General features: G+C 46.1%; 1 protein-coding gene across 4 annotated transcripts in view; it reads right to left on the reverse strand.

The window, feature by feature from the left end:
- Nucleotides 1-1,615: 1,615 nt before the first annotated feature.
- The window catches only part of CHMP4B (charged multivesicular body protein 4B), a 45,739-nt gene continuing 21,773 nt past the window's right edge, over nt 1,616-25,581 (reverse strand). The window contains exons 2-7 of one of the 4 annotated variants that reach the window (XR_004984255.2): nt 11,987-12,164; nt 9,026-9,140; nt 7,952-8,078; nt 6,123-6,352; nt 2,091-2,186; nt 1,616-1,731 (exon numbers count right to left, since the gene is read on the reverse strand). Coding sequence is in view for 1 of the 4 variants with exons in the window: in XM_036417548.2 (XP_036273441.1) it covers nt 6,285-6,352; nt 7,952-8,078; nt 9,026-9,140; nt 11,987-12,164 (488 nt within the window). In the remaining 3 variants the exon portion in view is untranslated. Of the gene's footprint in view, nt 2,187-5,479; nt 6,353-7,951; nt 8,079-9,025; nt 9,141-11,986; nt 12,165-25,581 lie in introns of those variants that run through there. The other 3 variants (XR_004984254.2, XR_004984253.2, XM_036417548.2) reach the window with 3 other exon arrangements.

Here is a 25,581-nt window from a genome sequence, read left to right on the forward strand (position 1 = left end):
GGAGGAGGAGGAGGAGGAGGAGGCGGAGGATGAGGAGGAGGAGGAGAGAGAGAGAGAGAGAGAGGAGAGAGAGAGAGAGAGAGAGAGAGAAGAAGAAGAAGAAGAAGAAGAAGAAGAAGAAGGAGGAGGAGGAGGAGGAGGAGGAGGAGGAGGAGGAGGAGGAGGAGGAGGAGGAGGGAGGGAGAAGAAGGAGGAGGAGGAGGAGGAGGAGGGAGGGAGGGAGGGAGAGGAGAAGGAGGAGGAGGAGGAGGAGGAGGAGGAGGAGGAGGAGGAGGGAGGGAGGGAGAGAGAGGAGGAGGAGGAGGAGGAGGAGGAGGAGGAGGAGGAGGAGGAGGGAGGGAGAGAGAGAGAGGAGGAGGAGAGGAGGAGGAGGAGGGAGGGAGGAGGGAGGGAGGAGAGAGAGAGAGAGAGAGAGAGAGAGAGAGAGAGAGAGAGAGGAGAGAGAGAGAGAGAGAAGAAGAAGAAGGAGGAGGAGGAGGAGGAGGAGGAGGAGGAGGAGGAGGGAGGGAGGGAGGGAGGGAGGGAGGGGGAGAGAGAGAGAGAGAGAGGAGAGAGAGAGAGAGAGAGAGAGAGAGAGAGAGATATCAATTTCCATACCACTGATTCTTGTATGTGCCTGGGAGGGGATAGAAAGGGAATAGAACCCACAACCTTGGCATATCGGGACACTAACCAACTGAGCTACTAGGCCACAGAATGGAGCTTTTATTTTGTTTAACATAACTTAAAAAATGTTTATTTCAGAGAAGAAGGGAGAGGGAGAGTTAGAAACACTGCCTCCTGCACAACCCCACACTGGGGATCGAGCCCACAACCTGGGCATATGCCCTGACTGGGAATCAAACCATGACCACCTGGTTCATAGCTCCATGGCTCAACCACTGAGCCACACTGGCTGGGCAGAGGTAAAGTTTTTAAATCCTTTGGAATATGAGAATACATTGGAATTTCTGATTACATTTATTGTTTATCCCAGCCTTTTAAAACCTCAAGGGAATGTGTATTATGTACGCAATACATTGGTACAGAGGTATATATTTTTTGAGCACATCACATAATATATTTGGCCTGGACAACCACTTTTATTTTTTAAAGTATATTTTATTGGTTCTTCACAGAGATGGAGAGAGAAAGTTAGAAACATCGATGAGAGAGAAACATCGATCAGCTGCCTCCTGCACACCCTCCACTGGGGATATGCCCGCAACCAAGGTACATACCCTTGACCGGAATAAAACCTGGGACCTTTCAGTCCACAGGCCGATGCTCTATCCACTGAGCCAAACCGGCTAGAGCTGGACAATCACTTTTAGAGCCCTGAGTTCAGGCTACATTGAGGCCTTCATTCTGTGAGAAAGCTCAAGCCATATTGAGAGGCCTCACACTCCTGCTGACAGCCCAGGAGAGGTCCCAGCCTACCACCAGCATCAATGGTCCCTCACACCATAGGACTGAAGAGGTCTGATGATTCCAGCTGCTGAAGTCAACACCAGCCTTCAGGTCTCTGTAGGTCTTTCCAGTTATCACAGAACAGAGACAAGTTGTTCCCACTGGCCTTTTACAAATATTGGACCACAAGACTGATGAGCATAATGAAATAATTGCTTTTCACAACTGTGTTTCAGGATGGTTTATTATGAATAGCTAAGAGGAACTGTCATCATTATGCACCGTAATGTCTTCTTGCACACTTTCTAAAGGAACCAAGTGCCCCCCACATAGCTGCCCATACTGAGAGGCAGAGAAGGAACAGAGGTCGTGTCAGCGGGATGGTCTGGGGAAAAAGGTGAGGCCTCAGGGTGGGGAGAGCAAACCAGCCTCAGAGGGACCCCACCTCCGAAGCTCCTGTGGAAGGAGCCAGGAGTCTAACTTGCTGTGTGGCTCCGACCCCACGGCTCCATTCCAGATCCTGCTGCCTGTGGCCTTTTACTCTTGGCAGGAAGACTTCCAAGGCCACTTCTTTGGACCCTAGTATTAGGTCACATTTAGTTGGCACCTTCTAAAGGAGAAAGGAGTCTCTGTGAACCTGCTCCTCCCCACTACGGTGGCAGAAAAAGGTATTCCAGGATTTTTGTTGTTCCACTGCTCACCAGCTCTGTGACCTTGGGCAAGTCACTTTATCCCCGAGCCTGAGTTTTCTCTGCGGTAAAATCAGGCAATGAGTAGTCCTGCCCTGAAAACAGTTCCTGTGTGGATTAAATAAAATGAAGCAGATATATGTGCCCAGTCTTTTTTTTTTTTAATATATTTTATTGATTTTTTACAGAGAGGGAGAGGGAGAGTTAGAAACATCGATGAGAGAGAAACATCTATCAGCTGCCTCCTGCTCACTCCCCACTGGGGATGTGCCCGCAACCAAGGTACATGCCCTTGACCGGAATTGAACCTGGGACCCTTCAGTCTGCAGGCCGACACTCTATCCACTGAGCCAAACCAGTTAGAGCTAAGTGCCCAGTCTTAGTAAATGCTCCCTTACAGTCTGTCATTCTTTTGGGACTGTTGCCACACACACACACACACACACACACACACACACACACACACACACAGTTGATTTCAGAGACAGAGAAAGGGAGAGAAACATCGATGGAAAGGATCACTGATTGGCTGCCTCCTGTACATGCTGCACTGGGTATAGAGCCTGCAACCCAGGCATGTGCCCTAAGAATCCAACTGTGACATCCTGGTTCATAGGTCTGTCTGCTCAACCACTGAGCCACACCAGCCTGGCTGGGACTGTTGCTCATGCTGAAAACCAAAAAGTCCAGACAAGTAATGTCACTGTGAGCAGAACATTTTTGCTTCAGCCCAAGTCGCCCTGTGGGAATGTGGACGCAGCATAGCCACAGCCTCATGGAATCTAGGCTGGTGCAGTCTGGGCTGCAGGTAACAAAGTTCTGTGCTTCTATCCCAGCTCCACTTGTCTCCGCTGAGTAAAGCCAGGATGCAGTTTAGCAGGAAGAAAGGAAGCTTTTTATTTTTTCTTTCTAAATTGATTTCAGAGAGAGAAAGGAAAAGGGAGACACATCAATGATGAGATAGAATCACCAGTCAGCTTTTTCCTGCACTCCCTCTACTGGGAATGAACCCGTAATCCGAGCAGGAGCCCTACCAGGAATCTTCTGGTTCATGGGCTAACACTCAACCACTGAGCCACACCTGCCAGGCAGAAGGAAACTTTCTGCAGGATGGTACCCAGTGCACACAAGAGACCTGGATGGGGAAACAGGGTAGTTGAGTTCCTATCTTAGCTCTGCCTGTACTTGCTATAGGATTTGTAACACCTGGTACCTCAGTTTCCCCAACTATAATTCACTTCATTAAATCCTTACCAAAAGTATTAACTCTGTCATTGTCCAGCTCAGACCCACAAGGGTGCCCAGAGTAATCCCCCAGGCCTTTGCACATACCATTAAAAGCTCTCCTCCTGCCCTGGCCGATGTGCTCAGTGGTTAGAGCGCCAACTCAGCACCAAAGGATTGCAGGTTCAATTCCCAGGCAAGGGCAAACACCAGGGTTACAGGTTGGATCCCCACCTTGGATGGGGCCCTGTGGGAGGCAACCAATCCATGTCTCTCTCTCACGTTGATGTTTCTCTCTCTCTCTCTCTCTCCCTCCCTCCTTTCCGCTCTCTCTAAAAATCAATGGAAAAAGTATCCTCAGGTGAGGATTAACAAACAAGAACAAAAACAACTATCCTCCTCTCTCTGTCTTTCCTGTCTTTTCCCTTCTTGAGTCCTTAGCACCTCTCAATCTTGGATGAGGCAGTGCTTCCTTCCCAAGCCCTCTGGGTCAGTCACCCTTTACTCAATGGATTATTCTACACTGATTCCCAGTGTGTGAAGGCAATGATGATGAAGGGGAAGATGACCAGAGCCTAATTTTCCCACCAAACCATGAGCATTGTTAGAGCTGGCACAAAGGTGTCCAAAATACAGTTGTTGAATAAATGGCCTTCAGGAGACAAGAAATTCATTTGCTTAATCCTTCTGTCACTTATTAGCAGTGGAATCCAAAGCTTCTCTAAGCTTTGGTTTTCCCATCTAGCAAATGGAGTCCATAATCCGTGTTTCCCATCTCTATCTCAGAACTTTCTAAACCCTGCTGGGTGACCTTTCAAGCTAAATGAGACAGCATAGGGCATTAAACAGTGTGCCCAAATTCATGTTTACTTGGAAAAAAGGTCTTGGAAATAAGTGTCTTGGAAATAAGGTCTTTGTAGATGTAATTAAGGTGAGGATCACGGATGAGATCATTATTATTTTAGGGTGGGCCCCAACAATGACAAGTGTCCTTATAAGAGACAGAAAAGGAAGTCCTCTAGACCCCGTCACTCACACCTGGTTGAGAAACCCCTGAAGCAACTGATGAGAAGAGTTTAATGTCCACCTCGCACACCAATGATGCCCAGGGACCACCAACTAAAAGTAGAGGAGGTGAAAGCTGGCAGCAAACATTGCTACTAGATTCTTCCTGAGGTGGCAGCCCTGGGAAAGGAACAATGAGGAACAGCGCATGTGCAACTTCACCAATAGGGCCCACCCCTTTTTTCACAGGTGAGAGAGATCCAGGGTGGGGGCAAACTTGCCCCAGGGCACCCAGTGAGTGATGGTAGTGTTTAATTGTGAACTCTCAATTCTGCCAATTTGCATGCAGAATTAAAGATGAATATGCACTGCCCTGACTGGTTTGGCTCAGTGGCTAGAGCGTCAGCCTGTGGATTCAAGGGTCCCAGACTCGATTCCAATCAAGGGCATGTACCTTGGTTGCAGGCATATACCCAGTGGGGAGTGTGCAGGAGGCAGCTAATCAATGTTCTCTCTCAACAATGTTTCTAGCTCTTTATCCCTCTCCCTTCCTCTCTGTAAAAAAATCAATAAAATATGTATTTCTTTAAAAAGATGAATATGCACAGATCTACTTTTATGAGGGAGAGGTTCCATAGCATTCATCAGATTCTCAAGGGAGTACAAGACTAAGGAAGAGTAGAGAGTGGAAGAGTCCAGGTCAAAGTCAATGGCAAGTCACCGCAAACCTGAGACTACAATTTGTGTCCTAGGTTCTCAATCACTGACCTACACTTGTTCCTCATGGAAAAAGCCATTTTCTTCAATGTGCCTGATTGAAGGGCCTGGTTAGTAGGAACACCATGGTTTTCAACGGGTGAAGGCTGTTTTCCTGCTGGCATTGCCTATGGACACTGATGGAGGAGAACTGGGGAAAACTCTGGAGCTACAAAGAAGCAACTCACTCCTAACCTGTTCCCAGAGGCCCCTACGCAAGGTGAAGGCCACAGGTGCATGGCTTTCAGAGCCTAAACACATTTCTAATAAGATACCCTCTGCTCTTTGGTTCAGATTGTTGATTTAGGTCATGCTCAAGTCTTATATGTTTCCGCAGGCTCCACTGGACCATGCTGGCCTGGAAAGGGTCAACTCCCAAAGCAAATGAGAGATTGATTGAACACAACGGCAAAGTATGAAAATTAATTGAGATATTTAATAGACAGTGCAAACCATAATTTCATCTGAATATAAATGTATGCACATGTTTCCAATGAGTTATCTATCAGTTATCACAAACAGCAACAAGGACCTTAGAGCTATGTTAGAAAAACATATAGCTGGAATTTAACTCTAACAATCTCACTTGTTCTCAAGAGAACACCATCCATTTCAAATCAGTGTCACAAATGTCAAAAGACCAGGGAAGTGGAAGTGAGGAGTGGGCTGGAATAGAAAACACGGGGGCCAGTACACAGGTGATGGACAGAAATACAGCTCTTGAGGAAACCAAAATCAGATGCATTATTACAGCTAAGGACAAGGAAAAGCCTATGGCTTTTAAAAAACGACTTTTCTGCCAGTACCATACAAGTCTTACAAAGAGATGTACGACAAGTCAACTGAATTCAAAGGACAGAGGCTACATTTTTAGATCATTTCAACTGCAAATGGTCGACCCTTTCCATTGAGGTTCAGCAGTGGAGTTAGCGTAGTCCAGAAGCTCAATGTTGGATTTGCAAATACAGTTTATTTTACAGAAATTCAACATTATAAACAGCAGGCACCTCCCATCCCACCCACCCACCCTAAACCCCGCCCACCCCGCTGGGTACAGACCATGCTAGGCAGAGTGAGCAGTGATGCAGCCCAACTGCTTTGGAGGGAGATTCGAGAGCGATGGGACCTGCCTGCACCACGTCCTGCCTGCCCTGCACACGCAAACGCCTGCCCATTTGCAGGTCACCAGAGTCTGTCTGGGCCCAGCTTGCAATGGGCCAGTTAATTTAAGGTTCCAGCCCAGGTCTCCAATTCCTTCATGTCGTCGTCTTCCTCTTCCTTCTTCTTGGCTGTGTGACAAGAGAAAAGGCAAATGAGAAGGGCTAGTTGTAGTCCTCGCAACTCATTCTGGCTGGGTGCCAGGACTGTGCCACACGGTGTCTGCAAAAACAGCCCTGCCCTTGCAGCCACCTCATCTCCCAGCTATCAGCAGACTGCCTCTCTGTGCCTAAAAGCTGCAACGAAAAACTCCAGATAACCGGGCACACTTCCCCCAGCACCTCCCTCCTCCCGGCATCAGGGCCAGACAAAACAAGAATTCTACACTCAGAGTTAAGATTCAGGGGAGGCCTCAGTTCCAGAGCATCCAAGGTCAGGAAGAGAAGGAAAAACACCAGAAGAGATCAAATCCTTGCCACCTCCCTTTCTCCATCAAGTGTCTTGAACCATCTCTCCACACCTCTAGGCAACTTGCTGGACATTTGGACTCCTCTGCCCCTATTCCAGCCCCACCCGAATAGCTGACTCAACTCGAAGGGCCATCTCTTCCTGGAAACGGGGAGAATGGGGTGGTTACAGTCTGATCACACTCTGTTCCCCGGGTACTCTCTCTGCCAAGTCAAACTGCTTCCCCTTTTCTATTGTAGTTCTGTGTGGAATACTTCCACCCAAGGGTAAAATAATGGGGGAGGGAAGGGGAAGGAGGAGCAGGCAGAAGGAAATGAAAGTTTTATAAAACCAGGACTTTAAAAAAGCCAAGCTATTTCCTTCCCACAGTGACGCCTCCGAGGCTCCCGGCTTTTACAGGTGTGTACAGCACAGGATTCCAGACGTGGAGCAAGAGCTGGCTGGGATTAACTCTCACACCTTCTCTCAGGCCTTATTTGGTGGCACAGGAAAAATCATTCTGGGTTTTCAACAGGGGGTGATACCCTCCCACATCCCAAAGGGGACATCTGGCAATATCTGGAGATATTTTTAGTTGTCACAGTTTGGGAAGGGATGCTACTGGTATCTAGTGGATAGAAGAGGCCAGAGATAGACCTGGAGACCATTATGCTAAGCGAAATAAACCAGTTGGAGAAAGATAAATATGACATGATGTCACTCATTTTTGAAATATAATGAACAGCATAAACTGATGAACAAAAATAGATCCAGAGACAGAGAAACAGGGAATCATCAAACCTCAGAGGGAATGGGGAGAGAGTTGGGGGTAGTAATAGATCAACCAAAGACCTGTCTGTAACGCGTATGATAACCAATGGACACAGACACTGGGACAGTGGACGCTTGTCCTGGGGGGGAGAGAGGGGGAATGTCTAGGGAGGGGTAGATGGGGGAAAAAGCAGACATATGTAATTCTTCAAACAATAAAATAATTACTTATGAATAAAAAAAAAAGAAGAGGCCAGGGATGCTGTTCAACATGCACAGTGTGCAGGAGAGGCCTCCGCCCAGCCCCAGCCCTAAGGACAATCTGGCTAAGTCAGCGATGCCACGGATAAGAAACCCTGTTCTAGGGAGAAACTAGGATAGGGCGCTTGTCTCGGGGCCATCACAGCAGATCCCACCTGGCTCTCAACTCTGGGCAACGCTAGACCCAAACTCAAACCAAGTGATCACGGGGCATCAGGGGTGTGCTGGGACTCCGGGTAAGAGGCACTCACTGGGTTTTGATGGTAGAGCTATAGAGGGAACATTTGGTAGAGGAACTGCTTCAGGTCCACTGATTTCCAGCAAATTCTTGTCTAGTTCCTCCTGTTCTAGTTCTTCTAATTCTGCCATGAGTTCATCCTGGTAAAAAGAAATACAAGAATGAGAGAGATACCCTGGTGAATCCCAGCCTCCTCAGCAGTACCCTTTGCCTGATGGCTGAGGGGACACACACCCCTTCTGAGAAGGTCAGAGAAGAGATGAACTCCAGGTCCACACTCTGTGACTCAATTATCCTGAATTTGCTGGTGAACATAATACACAATCGAGCAATACTGATGTCTATGTGTCTGCACTAGGCTGTGCGCATCTTGAGAAAATGGATTGTATCTTTTCATCCTATTTCTTTATCTCAGAACTGGGAGCACTAAGTGAATGTGCATGAATGTTTGCTGGATTGGAATAAACTTGCCTAGTCCATCAAACTCCAACTGGAAAACATGAAAACCCTGGTACTGGCAACCACGGGTAGGAGCCACAGGCCGTTTAGCCAGCTGCACCACGGAAATCAGACAGCACAAAGAATCAGGTGCAGTGGAGAGGGCCTGACCCTCAGTGGACTCAAATCTAAGGCAGAATGAAGTACCTTCAACAGAGTGTATTACTGTAATTCAAAAATCAATTTCTTCTTTGGTGACCCAATCATTGTTTAAAAATCTAAGAGACTCAGAGTCCTACTTGCTATAGCAGAAACTGGTAAGTGACCAAGTTCCAGACCGATTCCCTCGGGACTCAGCTGTGCAGGTAACTACTTGTGGAAACCAATTATTGACCTAAAACCATTTTGGGTTCCCAACAAAGGTTCCTTCACTTCACCTAACCTTCTACCCCAAACAGTGAAAGCGTCCCTCAAATTTGAGGATTAGGCAGGGTTAATACCATGCCCTGTTTATGCAAATCTTTGGAAGGATAAGAACTGGAGATTTCAAAACCACATTCTGCCTCTGAGAGAGCCTTCCTTCACTAGCACATCAAAGGGCAGCTGGTGTCATTTGTAAAGCTTGTGTGATCTGCATGAAAACACTCACCTCATCAAACTCTTCTCCAAACCCTACAGGTTTGGAAATCGCTGTTGAAATCTCCTCTGCAAGTTCTTGCTGGTCAGCAATGTCCTGCATTAACTCATCAACTTTATCGATGTCCCTGTAAATGAAATGGACAGATGTCATATTAACCATCCGTCTGTGAAGAAAGAGTCTCTGAGGCAGGAATAGAAACTCTGCTCTACCCATCTGCTTCCCAGCTCCACCCCCTACGCTTACTCTGTGCAAGGAATTTACTCTTTGTCTTTATTCTCTTCCACTAGTCCTTTGAAATAGAGAACCACAGAATCAAGAGGATGGAAGTGTCCTTAGATATTAACCCAATCCAACACCCTAAGGAAATGAGGTTTAGCAAAGCGAGGGCTACAGTCATTGACTCTCATGCAAACTAGTAAACATGTCAGATGAGACCACAGGACTTTAACTGCTGGGCCAATAGCTCTTCTTCAAGCTCAAAGGAAATTCTTGAACAGGGTCTATTATGGGGGAATGGGCTCTTAATGGAATCTGTTATAGTGGAAGCAACAAATCATAAAGTCACAAAATCAAAATGAGCCATGCCACTTGACAGGTCCTTCCCATCTACTCAAATATATGTGTGGTCCTCTACTAGACTCCAAAGAAAGGTAAACATGCAGAATTATTTTCGATACTAGAAGCCCAGTGCACAAAATTCATGCACGGCCGGGGGAGGGAGGGGTGTTGAGGGGGCTATCCCTCAGCCCAGCCTGCCCCACCCAACTGCCCTCCCTGCAGTCCTGGTCTCCCCCAACTGCCCTTCTCTTCAGGCTGATCTCCCCTCCCCCAACTTCCCTCCCCTGCAGGCCTGAGTCCCCCCCAACTGCTCTCCCTTGTTGGTCTGGTCTCCCCCAACTGCCCTCCTCTGCCAGCCTGGTTACCCCCAACTGCCCTCCCCTGCAGGCCATCTTGTGGCAGCCTTCTATGACCACATGGGGATGGTCATCTTGTTTCTTGGGAGTGATGGTCAATTTACATAATATTCTTTTATTAGACAGGATACTGTCTATCTTTTTTTTTTTTTTAACATATTTTTTATTGATTTTTTACAGAGAGGAAGGGAGAGAGATAGAGAGCTAGAAACGTCGATGAGAGAGAAACATCAACCAGCTGCCTCTTGCACACCACCTACTGGGGATGTGCCTGCAACCAGTGTAAATGCCCCTGACCGGAATCGAACCCGGGACCTTTCAGTCCACAGACTGACGCTCTACCACTGAACCAAACCAGTTTCAGCAGGATACTGTCTATCTCAATCATATAAACATATAATTAACATAGTATATATAAATACTTCAGAGTATGCACAGTATTTACTGAGCTGTGCTCTGTACTAGCCATCCAGGAGAATACAGGAATAAAGCAGACATGGACCACTCTCAGGAAGCTCAGTCCAATGAACATCCCCCCTGAGGTAACACCTCACTCATCTGAAAGCTACTTTTCCTGCAGTCCCACATTTCTAGACAAAGACCAGCAAACTTTTCCTGTAATGGGCCAAATAGGAAATTTTAGAATTTGTGGGACATTTGATCTCTGTGGCAAATACTCAACCCTGCATAGCACACAAAAAAAGCCACAGACAGTATGTAAATTAATGGGCACAACTGTTGTTTCAATAAAATAGGTAACAGGCCCATAGGCTACATTTTGCCAATCCCTATTCTATATCATGGCTGAGTAACCAAAGGGAAGCAAAATGGGGTTCTAAGCACTCCAATATAAGCTACCAACTTCAAGAACTAAAACAACTGCAACAATTTTGTTCATGGGAGAGGCCCTCGTTTGACACCTACTGTTACCCTTGCCTTTAACTATGATTGTAACAAGTTTGGTTATCTAGTTTCTTAGGCCAAAGTATATTAGGAGTAGCCACCTAAAGGAGGAGCTGCTAAACCAAGAACACTATCAAGCAGAAACCGGTTTGGCTCAGTGGATAGAGCGTCGGTCTGTGGACCGAAAGGTCCCAGGTTCGATTCTGGTCAAGGGCATGTACACTAGTTGTGGGCACATCCCCCATGGGGGGTGTGCAGGAGGCAGCTGGTTGATGTTTCTCTCTGATCGATGTTTCTAGCTCTCTATACCTCTCCCTTCCTCTCTGTGAAAAATCAATAAAAATATATTTAAAAAAAGAAAGAAAGAAAGAAAGAAAGAAAGAAAGAAAGAAAGAAAGAAAGAAAGAAAGAAAGAAGAAAAAACACTATCAATATGAGCGCCAAAGCCTGACAGCAAGGGGGAGGCAGAAACTTCCATCAAAAGCATTCATAAAGCCTCGCTGGTTTTGTTCAGTGGATAGAGCACCAGACTGTGGACTGAAGGGTCCTGGGTTCGATTCCAGGCCAGGGCACATGCCTGGGTTGCAGGCTCAAGCCCCAGTAGGAGTGTGCAGAGGCAGCCAATCAGTGATTCTCTCTCATCATTGATGTTTCTCTCTCTCTCTCTCCCTCTCCCTTCCTCTCTGAAATCAATAAAAATATGCTTTTTAAAAAAGAAAAAGCATTCATAAAAATAGAGAGATCCAGATAGCAGCCGGAGATAGTCACAAACATTGGTTCTAATCCTAGGTCTTCAAGTTCCTACATAACTCAGGGCAAAGCGCCTCCCCTCTCTGGGACAGGACTTCCGCACCTTGATAGCCAGAGGCCTGGGTGAGACCTCTGAGAACCTTCCCAGCCTGAAACTCTGCTCAGCACAGTAACTCTGAGTTACTCCGGAAATGCTGCTTCACTCTGAGATCTGCTCCCAAAGGCAGCAAGGTACAGGACTCATTTCAGCAGGAGTTTCAAAAAGAATGCAAGTTAAAACAAACTCGGGTGCTTGAATGGATAAGTCCAGGGGACTGCCCAGGCCATGGCCTGAGGTCCAGGCATTCCGGGCCAGCACTGCCCTGCCACACGCGAGCCCCCCCCCCAGCCAGTGGCCACATACATGTTGTCGTGTGCAGCTTTCATAGCCTTGGCAGCATAGCCCATGTTCTTGAGCACCTCCGTGTTGGTGTTGGCATTTTCCAGGGCCTCTCGCTGGAACTCGATGGTTGACAGTGTGCCGTCAATCTGTGCCAGCTGCTTTTCATACCTCTTCTTGCGCTTCAGTGCCTGGAGGGCTGCTGCATGGGGAGAAAACACGAGTTTCAGAGAATCTAGACATGAGGTAATATTCTGGAATTCACCTGAGTCTTCTCTAATTTTTTTTAAAATATTTTTTTAATTGATTTCAGAGAAGAAAGGAGAGGGAGAGAGAGAGAGAAACATCAATGATGAGAGAGAATCACTGACTGGCTGCCTCCCACACTCTCCCTACTGGGGATTGAGCCCACAACCCAGGCATGTGTGTGCCCTTGACTGGATTCAAACCTGGGACCCTTCAATCTGCAGGCTGACACTATCCACTGAACCATACCGGCTAGGGCTTCTCTCTAATTTTTTAATTATTATTATGATTTATTTTAAAAAATATATATTTTATTAATTTTTTCAGAGAGGAAGAGAGAGGGATAGAGAGTTAGAAACATCGATGAGAGAGAAACATCGATCAGCTGCCTCTTGCATACTCCCCACCACTGGAGATGTGCCTGCAACCAAGGTATCAAACCCAGGACCTTTCAGTCCGTAGGCCGATGCTCTATCCACTGAGCCAAACCGGTTTCGGTTCTAATTTTTTTTTTTTTTTTAGTATGTTTTTATTGATTTGAGAGAGAAAGGGAAACGCTGATCAGCTGCCTTCTTCACACCCACTACTGAGAATTGAACCAATGACCTCACTCAGCCAACTGAGCCACAATGGCCAGGACTCCTCTCTCTAATTTTAATGGATGTACCTCAGTTGTTGTTTCCACTATAACACAAAGAACACATTCAGTTTTCTGAGAAACTATACAAAATTCATGTACAATCACGCATACAAGCAAAAGTTCACATTCTCTGATAGCACCACACACACACACATACACACACACACACACACACACACACACATCAAATCATAAGGAGGCATTCAGAGAAAGAATACACTTTGAGGTCAAACTACGTTAGGTTCGAAACCCAGTTCACAGACTTGGGTGAGCTATTTAGCTTCCCGAATAGGTTTACTATGAGGAATAAATGAGAGAACATAGCATAACATTAAACAGTGACACCAAAAAAAACCCCAACAGCTCTAATTATGATAAGGCAATTTTAAGGTATCATTTTATGTCAACTAAATTACAAAAACAGTAAATAATGACTATACCTAGTGATGGATCAGTTAGGGTTAAAATGCTATCTCACTGTACATAGCTGACAACTGTAACTTGTTATAATGATTTTGAAAAGTAACATGGCAATACACAGCACCAGCCATAATGACATTACTGTCCTCTGACTCAGTTACTTCTTTCTGGAAATATATTCAACAAAAACAGAAAGCCCCATGACTGAAGATGGTTACTATAGAATTCTCTATCATAGAAAACACAACAGAATAGACAGAACTCCCTGCCAGGGACAAATCTACAGTGTGACAATTTAGTCAAGTCAATGTCATCACCTATCTTATTTTCTGGCATGTTAAGGCTACAGAGATAATCTTGTTTTAAGTCAGAGTCAGGATAGGCAATTTAATCATGGTGAATTTGTGGCTGAGCAGGAGCCTAAACCACATTTCCCTACTCAAAACCCAAGCTTCCTCCCTTAGTGTCCAATTCCCTCTTTACAATGAAAATGGTCTTTAGCACACATCTTAGATGGGCATCAAAGCCAGAGAGGAGGCTCAGCACAGACTCAAGAAGAACGAATGCGCTGGGTTGGGAATGCTGCCCAGGCCCTGCCTTGGCCTGGACAGCACTAGCCTCACACATGCACCCAAGCATGCATGCTCCTCGTGCCTACGGGCTTCAGGCTGGAGTCATCTCCTGTAGTCAATCATTTCCTCCATGTGTCACAGGAATAGATTCCATGCTCCTTCCACTCATACTCCTTGTTAGCCTAGGATTGTGTCCTAAAAACCAGTTGCCAGCCCTAGCTGATTTGGCTCAGGGGATAGAGCGTCAGTCTGAGGACCAAAAAGTCCCAGGTTTCATTCTGGTCAAGGGCACATGCCTGGGTTGCGGGCACGATCCAACGTCAAGGAGGCACACACCAAAACACATCATAATTAAAATGCCAAGGGTTAAAGACAGAGAGAATCTTAAAAGCAGCAAGAGAAAAGCAGTTGGTTACCTACAAGGGAATGGCCACAGGACTGTCACCTGATTTCTCAATATAAACTTTGAGGCCAGAGGGGAGTGGAAAGACCATTCCAAGTAATGAATAGCAAGGACCTACAACCAAGATTGCTCTGCCCAGCAAAACTCTCATTTAGAACTGAAAGTCAGATAAAGAGCTTCACAGACAAGAAAAAGCTAAAGGAATTCATCACCACCAACCAGTATTACATGACATGTTAAAGCATCTTCTTGAATAAGAGGGGGAGGAGGAGAAAAAAGAGATTAAAAATTTGAATAATAAAATGACAATAAATACATATCTATTCTAAAAAAATCAAAATAAACAAACAAGGAATCTAACAAATGAAGTAAACTGATTAATAAAATAGAACCAGAAGCATGGAAACATGGAAGAGACTAAAGAATCCCAGAGAGAGGGGGAAAGCGATGAGATTAGCCACAGAACTTACATGCATATATGCATTACTTGTGAGGAAACTGAGGCTCAGAGAGGTCATTAACTCAGGTCACCAGGTGATAAATAAGAAGCAGAACCTGTTTCCTCATCTGCTACACAGGGTGATTATTTCTACCTTAGAGGTTGTTGTGAGGTGCGGATATAGCACGGCCCTTCACTGTTGCCCCTTCGCTCCTGTAGAATTCACACAGTCTCTTCCCCTCCGAGCAGTGAACTCTCCAGGATGGTGTCTGGCAGGGATAGTTGATTTGTTTACCCTAATCTAACTTCTGTGTGCATTTCTCAAGTAACCGAGAACTCCTAAGAGAAAGGGTACAAATTTTAATTTTCCTCCTCCATACATGGTTTGAGTAAAGTAACCTTAAAATTAGACATGGCATCAGCATTTGGGCTGCAGAATATGTGCAAACATATTCACAGCACTGGAACTACATCTGTATCTTACAATATTCCTCCATTCCAGCCTTATTTCTAACCAACAAGATCTGCTTCTACATGTAGCCAAAGTCTAAAGAGTCAAGCCCAATATCTTATATAAATATTTGCTGGCTCTTAGTTTCTTGCCCTGTACTTCTCCAAATTCCTGATGGCTGATTAAAACAAGTACTATTGTCATCACAAGAAAATAAATCAATCACTATGAGGTGATGGATATTAACTTATTGTAGTAATCATGTTATAATCCTATATAATAAAAGCATAGATGGTGTTGCGCGATGTCGTCAGAAGGTGGCCACCCCACGTCGTCACAAGATGGTTACCAGAAGATGACCACCCCCACATTATCACAATATGGCCACCACAAGATGGCCAGCAGGGGAGGGCAGTTGGGGGCAAGATCAGGCCAGCAGAGGAAGGCAGTTGGATGCAACCAGGTTGGCAGGGGAGGGCAATTGGGGCGAGATCAGGCCAGCAGAAGGCAGTTGGGGGCAATAAGGCCGGCAGGGGAGGGCAGTTGGGGGCGTTTGGGCTGGTAGGGGAACAGTTAGGCATCAATCAGGCCGGCAGGGGATCGAATAGGGGGTGATCAGGCAGTTGAGCAATTAGGAGCCAGCAGTCCCAGAATGTGAGAAGGATGTCCAACTGCCAGTTAGGCCCAGCAGTCAGACATCCCCCAAGAGGTCCCAGATCGGAGAGGGTGCAGGCCAGGCTGAGGGACACCCCCCCCATGCATGAATTTTGTGCAATGGGCCTCTAGTCATAATAATAAAAGGCCAAGAAGTGTCACAACCAAATGGTCACCAGGAGGTGCATGGAGCACCTCTCAGCCATAATGACCTAACAACCAGTTGCTATGATGCCCACTGTGGCCAGCAACTGGCCTGATCAGGAGGTGGGGTCGGCAGCCAACCTCGAGGCCCCTCCCTGCTGCTGACCTGCCCCTGCTTGGACTTTCCCACCCCGATCAAGAGCCAGGCCTGCCAGCCAAACAACCTCTTCCTTCCCCCTACCCCGCCAGCCGTGCCCCCATCAGCCCACCCCTGAACGATAGGCCTGCAGCTCCTACCCTTGGCTGCACACCCCTAATCACAGCCCACCACCTTAAGACGTGGGGCTGGGCGGCCAACCTCCTGCAGCCCCTCCCCACAGTCAATCACACCCCCAATGAGCCCCCACCACCCTGACGGCCTGCAGCCCCTCCCTCCGGCTGGCCATGCCCCTGATGGGCCCCCACCATCCTGATTGGCCTGCAGCCCCAATAGGAGGCAGATATGGCTAACCAATCTTCTGCAGCCCCTCCCTCTACCTGGCCCCAGATTGGCCCCCCACCCTGATCAGGGGCAGGGCCAACCGGCCAACCACCCATGGCCCCTCCCCCAGACGGCTGGCCCCCAATCAACACCCCCATCCACCCCATTCAGGGGTGGGGCCAGCTGGCCCACCACCCACAGCCCCTCCCCATGGCCAGCCTCAACCCCAATCAGCCCCCCAACCCTAATCAGGGATAGGGCCTGCCGGCCAATTGCCTGCAGCCCTTTCCCCCAGCCGGCCCTGCCCCATCTAGGCAGGCCAGGTGACCAACCTCCCGCCATCTCCTCCTCCCGCAGGCCGAGCCCTGATCCGCCCGGATTGAGGCCTGGCCGGCTGGACCCCACCCATGGGCCTCTAGTCTATCTATATAAAACCCTAATATGCAAATAGACTGAACGGCAGAACAACTGAACAACCGGTCACTATGATGTGCACTGACCACTAGGGGGCACTGGCTGCAGCGGGATGATGGAGCAGGTGAGTGGGGGCACCAGACCAAAGAAGGGTGCCAGTTGCTGTCATCAGAGCAAGCCTCAAGTAGTTACTGAAAATTCTTTGCTCTCTTGTGAAGCTGTCCCGCCAGGTGCTCACACCTGCTGCCAGTGCCTGCACCTGCTGCTGGCGCTGGCCTTAATCACACCTCAGGGCTTCTCCACCTCCCCCTGCTCCTGAGGAGCAACTGGGGCAGCAGCCGCCACTTGCACCCACTGATGGCACTGGCCCCGCTCACTGCATGGCATCAGTGGATGTGAGTGGGGCCAGCACTGCCAGCATGTGGGAGTGGTGGTGGCAGGAGCGGGGCTGCTGGCAGACAGGGGACTGGGGGCTGCGGCAGGAGGAGCCAGGCAGGGGTGTGGAGGATGGGTTGAGACCCGACCCTGTGCCCACTGTAGCCTCGCACCCCACAATTCCTTTCAAGGTGCGTGAATTCATGCACTAGTACTACATATATGTACCGTATTTTTCGGACCATAAGACGCACTTTTTTCCCCCCAGAAGTGGGGGGGGAAAGTCCCTGCGTCTTATGGTCCAAATATAGCCTACACGTATACTTTAAAAAAAAAGTTTTTTTACTTGCCCGGCTCTGTGTGGTCTCTGTGTGCTTGCCCGGCTCTAAAATGGTTCTAAATGCTGCTGTTTACTTTACAGGGTTGATTACATGTGTTTATGACTGTGATGTTGGGTTTTAATGCACATAAAATATTTTAGGACACTATTTGTTTCAGAATCTTTTTTTCTTCATTTCCCTTCTCTAAAAACTGGTGCGTCTTACGGTCCGGTGCGTCTTATGGTCCGAAAAATACGGTATATCAAATCAATATGTTATACACCTAAAACTAACACAATGTCAATTATATCTCAATAAAACTGAGAGGAATGGAAAAAATAACCCAAGTACTGAGTTAATAAGGAGTGCATATAAACCAAATATTCAAAGAAGGGGCATACAAAGAGATCCCTTTTCTGCCAAAGAATTTCAGTGTCATTCATAAGCACAATGGCTTTAACAACTGAAATCTAAACAAGACCAATAGAAGTTTAAAAGGTTGCTTTTAGATGGGAAAAAAAATAGTCTTCAGAATCTCCATATTTAATTATGCCTTTGCTGGTTCCAAGAGAGTAATTACAGAATCTAATAACCAGCTTTTTTGGCTCTGAAAGATAAAGCAAAAACAACTCCAACCATGTCAAAATAAACATTTGGTCTCCAGACAGTTGCTTCATTAGACACTTTGAACAGCTACTTGAAGAAAAAATACAGAAGAGATACCCTAAAAAGCAGAGAGACCAGTGGAAAAGACATTCACCCAAGACCAGAAACTCCTTCTGCCAAAGCATCTGTTAGTAACTGTACAGAAACCATTTTCAGAGAACACACCAGTTCACTACAACAAGATAGGGTGTTCCTTTCTTCCAGGCCCATGGCCCGCAAACAGCGGCTCGCGAGCCACATGCAGCTCTTTGGCCCCTTGAGTGTGGCTCTTCCACAAAATACCACGGCCTAGGAGAGTCTATTTTGAAGAAGTGGCATTAGAAGAAATATAAGTTTAAAAAATTTGGCTCTCAAAAAAGAAATTTCAATCGTTGTACTGTTGATATTTGGCTCTGTTGACTAATGAGTTTGCCGATCACTGCTCTAGGCAAAGACAGACTTGACTTCTCTTTGAAGAGTTTCTGAGAAGTGTCAGTTTGCTTGCCCCAATTTGGGGCAATTAGTATAGGATCATTAGCCCAAAGTATCTCAATAGATGCTAAGAAGTCATAACTGTACGCTCATTACCTGTATACAGAGAGATTTGGGCATTGGTGGAAAGGAAGGTCCAGTAATACCATACGCTCTCACTAACTGAATGATGGTGTCTTGTTCTTTCAAAGACCCAAGGTTCTACATCTGAATTCATCTAGCAAAAGGCATAAGAGCTGAGAGGGAAGGAAGAGAATGTTGCTTCTTTCTCAGTCTCAGCATGAACTACACAGCAAACATGAACATACACACAAATGTAATGTTAAGTGAGAATTCTGAAGAACCTTCAGCAGCCTGGTCACGGCAGGGTTTCTGGCACACAGAGTGCTGAGTAAAGCTGAGGGGATAATCATTTAGATTCTCGTTTCTCATTATGCCCATAAATAAACCTAAGATATTCAGGGTACTATGTCTCAGGGTACTTAGGTGGGTCCAGTTAGTTACAGGGTCTGCTCTTCAGCCATACTGGAAACCTCTTAATTCATGAGATTGGAGAATTCAGAAGGGTCTTGTCTCAATAGTAGGGTCTAGCCCTATCTATAATAATAAAAGCGTAATATGCTAATTAACCAGACATGCTTCTGGATGAAGCCACAGTAGCAGGAGCAGAGGCAGCCGCCATTGCGGCAGGGGCTGAGCCCCTTGCATGAGTTTCAGTCACTGGGCCTCTAGTCCTATCCTATGTCATAAAAGCCTAGCCCTAACTGGTTTGGCTCGGTGGACAGAGCATCGGCCTGTGGACTGAAGGGCCCCAGGTTCAATTCCAGTCAAGAGGATGTACTTTGGTTGCAGGCACATCCCCATTAGGGATATGCAGGAGACAGCTGATTGATGTTTCTCTGTCATCAATGTTTCTAACTCTCTATTCCTCTCCATTCCTCTCTGTAAAAAAAAAAAAAAAAATCAATAAAATATAAATTTTTTAAAATTAAAAATAAATAAAAGCCTAATATGCTAAGTGTCCAGTCATCCGGTCATCTGTTCAACCAATCAAAGCATAATATGCTAATGATATGCAAAGGTCACTCAACTGCTTGCTATGATGTGCACTGTCCACCAAGGGGTAGGTGCTCTGACCAGTAGGTTAGCTTGCTGCTGGGTCCAACTGATCGGGACTGAGCGAGATGGGCTGGACACACCCTAGAGCCCTTCTGTGGTCCCTCCCCGGCCCCAATCATGTACAGTGAGGTCTCTCAGCTTTGCCTGTGCCCTCTAGCAATCTGGGACCCCTTGGAGAATGTTGGAGAGCTGGTTTCGGCCTGATCCCACAGGCCAGGCCAAGGAATCCCACTGGTGCACAAATTCGTGCACCAGGGCTCTAGTATTAAACATTGTCCTGGGTCCACCTAACAAATCTTCACCTGTTAACCAGGGAGTTCCCTTTTTAATTATGCAACCTGTAACGGGCACGTACTCTTTCACTAGGATGTGTCAGTATGTCACGCCCAGAGGACGTAATTTCATTTTTTTTTAAAATTTATACTTAATTAAAATAAATGAAATATATTTTTTTTGTTTATTTATATATAAAGCACAAAGGAAAATACAAAGTTACAAACAAATAGAAAAAAATACCAACAAAAAAATGGAAACATCAGATTAAAAAATTATAAATTTTACAAACAATTATAAAGATTACAAAAAATATATACCATCCCTCTCAGGGCACAACATATATTTCAAGGACGTATTCGTACGTCCTACCCGTTCCCAATATTGTTTATGTTTGACGTATTTATAGGTCCCGCTCGGTTAACAGGTTAAAAATAAAACCAAAAAGGACAAACCACTACAGAGGAAATAAACTATTCCCAAACAAAGCTTGAGTTTATAGAAATAGAGAAATTCCCAGTACCCAACAAGGTAAATTTTACATTCAACACCCAATCAAAAGTTACCATGCGAAGAAGTGGGTAAATACTATCCGCAACACAAAGAAAAATCAAATCAAATCCAAGGAACCCAGAACTTATATAGAGAGTTAGCAATGTGCTCTGGAAGCGAGGACAAAAATGATACACTCCCAAGGTTGAAGGAATTCACTAATCATCAGAGAGGACAATGTGATCCAATGACAGAGGTAACAACAGGGCACTCTGGGAGCTTAGAGGAAGAGAACGTAACCTTTGGAGCTATCACATATTTAAAGGATGATAAAAGATAGGAAAGAGGGATATATCCAACGCAGGAGGAAAACAGAGGCATGAAAAAATGGGGGAGGGGCAAAGAATGATAAAAAGTTCCAGAAAGAAACTCAAGGCCAGTCTTCTATGTCTTGTTAAAGAGCTGTTGGACTTGATCCCAGGATTAGAGGAAAGCTATTGAAAGGTGAAAGATGAAGCAAAAACATGATCAGAAAGATCCCTCTGGCTGCTATGGGGAGAAAGGACTGGCAACCACTGTACTAATCCACAGGGTTTGAATTTCAAGGGCCTGAACTAAGGCCAGAGCAGAGGCTCTCACAGGAGAGGATCACCTTGAGAGACACTAGAAGACTCCATGGGCCTGTAAACCTGTTTGAATATGGAGGGTAAAGAAATGGAGAAGGAGTCAAAAACAAAGTACAGGCTCCCGGCAGGAGAACCTGGATGGCTGAGATGCCATTTCTCTGAGAGTCTAGTGACTTAGAGGACAGAAGCTGGGTCAGGAAAGGAAACTATTTCCACCAGGTCTTTCTGTGAGGCTCTGAACTTCAACATTTAGATCAGTACTTGAAATCTGAAGTAACATTTTCTAAATCCATATGATCAAGATAGAAAAGTTCAGGAATTTCTGAGTGGTTCAAATCTAAATATTTCTTATTAAAATGGAATGAGCACAGGATTCAAAGGTAACCTAACCGTTACCATTTATGTATGTGTGTGTCAGGAGAACATCTAGTACGTGTCTGTAATTTACAGACACTATCTCTGGGCCTTATAATTTGTTTTCTGGGAGAAACCCTGAATGGCTAGAGCAGGGAAGTAGCTTTGCAAATTATGTACTATTTGCAATACATCTAATCAAAATAAACAAAAAATGAAATAGTCAATTTCTTCCCCATCCCTAGATATGAAAAGGCGGTTACAGTTAAAATAGCAAACACTTTAACTATGAACAGTTTTACTTAGAACAGTTTAACTATGCCTGGCATGGCTGTGGCCTGGTGCCACCAGTGGATTAAAGACATTGATTGTGCTCTTCTCCCCAATCTCCCAACAGGCCAGGTCGGAGGCTGGATGCTCTTAGCTGGGCTTATTGGGGGTGACTAGGTCCTTGGCTTCCATTCCCAGGCTGGGATGAAATGGTTCTTTTCTGATTGGCTTTTCTTCCTCCACTTCCAACAGAACCCACACCAGCAAGAGCCCCCTTCTGCCTGAGCAAGCATGAAAACACCCTGGCAACTGCTATGACAACAGAGGTCAGGGCTGGGTTTTTGTAGGGAAGTAGGAAGGGGGACATTGCCAGCAGAAAAACAATTCCCAGTGTTTTTCCAAAGCAAGAGGAAAACCAAATCAGCCTTTTCTCCTTTTAGAATCAGACAGACATGATGAGGGGTGTAGAGACAAATCAGTCTCCTTAACCAAATAACAGCAACGGGTGAAGGGCAAAAGGAGCCGCAAGAACCTGGTGTCTTCCTGGGGGAATAAGGGGGAGGACTTGCCTTGGTCCCCCGCAAAATGGGGACCCAGCATCTCAGAATCCTGGAACCCTAGTGCACATCTCTATTTTCACACTGCCTGTAATTTAATTAGAATGGGAGCTTCTGGACGAAGGGAGCATCTCCCTATCTCAGTATCCTTAATACAGAGTAGGTGCTCAGAGAAATGGTTGGATGCACAAACATACTCTTGGAGAGTAAATCTGACCTTGTTATTTGTTTCTAGGGCAAAGGAAACTAAGGAGAAAATAAAACAAATGAGACTACATCAAAATAAAAAGTTACTGAACAGCAAAAGAAAACATCAATAAAACAAAAAGGGAGCCCACTGTATGGGAGAACATATTTGGCAATGATACATCTGATAAAGGGTTACTGTCCAAAATATAAAAAGAACTCATACAACTTAACAAAAGGAAGACAAACAATCCAATTAAAAAATGGGCAAAGGAGAGAGAATCCAAGATGGCGGCATAGGTAACAACTAACTGCAGCCTCACACAACAATTTCAATAAAATACAACTAAAATACAAAATGGACATTACCCAGAACTACAGGAAAGTCGACTGACTGGAAATTCTACAACAAGAAGGAAAGAGAAAATCAGAAGGAAAATCAGACGTGCTGTAAAAGCCTAAGGTACGGAGACACATAGTGTGCGTGGAGAGGACAGAGCCGGAGAGGAGGGGGAGGCTGAGTGCCTGGCTGGCGTTCCCTAGTGGGGGGAAGAAGATAAAAGCTCCGGACTGTGCTGAACCCCAGATCCAACAGCACTGAACCCCAGTTCTAGGCCAGACCCTGGGGACCCAGGCTCATACAGAGGGAGCCTGGGGTGTAAGGCGGAAACCCAGGGGAGCGGTGAAAGGAAGTCCCGGAGGCGCGCAAATTGCGCGCAGAGATCGGGCGGTTGACTGTGCCTCTGGATTGCCCTAGCTGGAAGGAGACAAAAGCTCCAAACTGCTCTGAACCCCGCTTCCAACTGAACTGAACCCCAGTTCCGGGCACATTGGCGGAGAGCCTAGACTGTTTGGTAGCAGGCGAAACTTGAGGGCACCTTTCTCTCAGAGGTGCCTGCAATGAGTACTGAAAACCCTGAGGAATACTGAGACTCAGGAGCCTCATAGGTCGTGGCTGACGGAAGCCAAAGCTGTAGGCTCCACCCTGAAACTCCGCCCCATCCAAGCTGAACACAGAGACTTTTAAGGCTACCAACTCAGGGAAGCTGTGAAAATGCCGAGACAAGGAAACAGATCACAAATGAAAGAAATGGAGGACAAAAAGCGACTGGAGAGTTCAAAACCACGGTTATAAGGTTTTTCAAGAATTTCCTAGAAAAGGCTGATAAAATAAACGAGACCTATGAGGATATGAAAAGGGATCAACTAGAAATAATAAGGGATAAACTAGAAATAAAGAATACATTGTCTGAAATAAATATTATACAGAGTCCTAAAAACAGAATGGAAGATTGCAAGAATCAAGTCAAAGATTTGGAACATAAGGAGCCAGAAGATACTCCTCTGCAGAAGCAAGAAGACAAGAGAATCCAGAAAGTTGAAGATAATGTAAGAAACCTCTGGGACAACTTAAAGCGAACCAACATCAGAATTATGGGGATCACAGAAGAAGAGAGAGAGCAAGATACCTAAAACATATTGGAAGAAATAGTGACAGAAAACTTCCCTCACCTGGGGAAAGAAATAGACTTACAAGTCCAGGAAGTGCACAAAACCCCAAACAAAAGGAATCCAAAGAGGACCACACCAAGACAAATCATAATTAAAATTCCAAGAGCAAAAGACAAAGAAAGATTATTAAAAGCAGCAAGAGAGAAGCAGGTAATTACCTATAAAGGAGCACCCATATGATTGTCAGCTGATTTCTCAACAGAAACCATGCAGGCCAGATGGGAATGGCAAGAAATATTCAAGGTGATGAATAGCAAGCACCTACAGCCAAAAATAATCTACCCAGTAAAGCTATCACTCAGAATCGAAGGCCAGATAAAGAGCTTCACTAATAAAAAAAAAAAGCTAAAGGAGTTCATCACCGCCAAACCAGAATTATATGAATTGCTGAAGGGGGTTCTTTCGGAAGAGAAAAAATAAAGATAAAAATTATGAACAACAGAGACACCAAGATGGCGGCATAGGGTAGACACCCGAATGCAGCCTTCCACAACAAATTTGAAGTTAGAACTGAAAAACAGGGGAAGCATTGCCCTGAAGTGCCGGACGGCTAGCTGAGAGGAGGCTCTGCCATCTGGGAAGGAGAGAGAAGGCACGCTGAACCTCAGGAACTGTGAAGGTACGGAGAACTGTGTGCGCGAAAAGGCGCTGGCTTACTCCCGGCGCGGAGAGGAAGGGCCAGACAGAGATTGCGGCTGACTTACTCCCGGTGCACGGAGAGGGCTGACAGCTAACGCGTGGCTGGCTTTCTTGTTCAAGAGGAAAACAGAATCAGCCTATTGCTTTGATAGACGGCCCCAGACAGGGAGAGGCCAGACTGTCAGGCAGTGGGCAGAGATCTCTCAGAGGTGTGTGAAGCCAGAGGCCATTACTGCGGGACTTGGGGAGGAGCCCAAGGGAAAACAGTTTGTCTGCACCAACCTGAGACTCCGCCCCATCTGTGGTTGAGCACAGAAGCTCTCCCAGAGGCTGGCTTTCTCTAAGAAGGGACTGGCAGGAATCCAAAGCTTGTCTGTGCCTTTACCAAAGAGGTGCGCGCGCCTGCAACCAATCTTCCGAAACTCTCCGAGAACAGGTCTTTTCTAAGGCGAGACTTTCAGGGAACCAAAGATTGTCTGCACCACCCCGAGACCCCGCCCTATCCAAGCAGAGTACAGAAGCCCTCCTAGCTGAGACTCTGCTGATCCTCACAGCCAATTGGCTTGGAGATCAAAGCTTCCCAGTGATACCAACAATAAGCAAGGCTTAACAACAAGACTGCACACACAGCCCACAAAGGGCTACACCAAGACTGTCCACCGCAGGTAACTGGGAAGGCTGTGCTACTGGGCTCTACCAGAATATCTAGAACACAAAGCTATTCCATCAAATCAGGGAAACAACTAAAATGCAGACAAGAGGAAGGAGACAAAGGAAGGAGATGGAGGAAAAGAAAAGATTGGACATTGAGTTCAAAACTACAGTTATAAGGTTATTCAACAATATCCTAAAAAAGGCCGATAAAATAAATGAGACCTATGAGGATATGAAAAGG

This window comes from Pipistrellus kuhlii, unplaced genomic scaffold (assembly GCF_014108245.1).
Source record: "Pipistrellus kuhlii isolate mPipKuh1 unplaced genomic scaffold, mPipKuh1.p scaffold_m20_p_6, whole genome shotgun sequence".
In the NCBI taxonomy this organism is placed as follows: Eukaryota; Metazoa; Chordata; class Mammalia; order Chiroptera; family Vespertilionidae; genus Pipistrellus; species Pipistrellus kuhlii.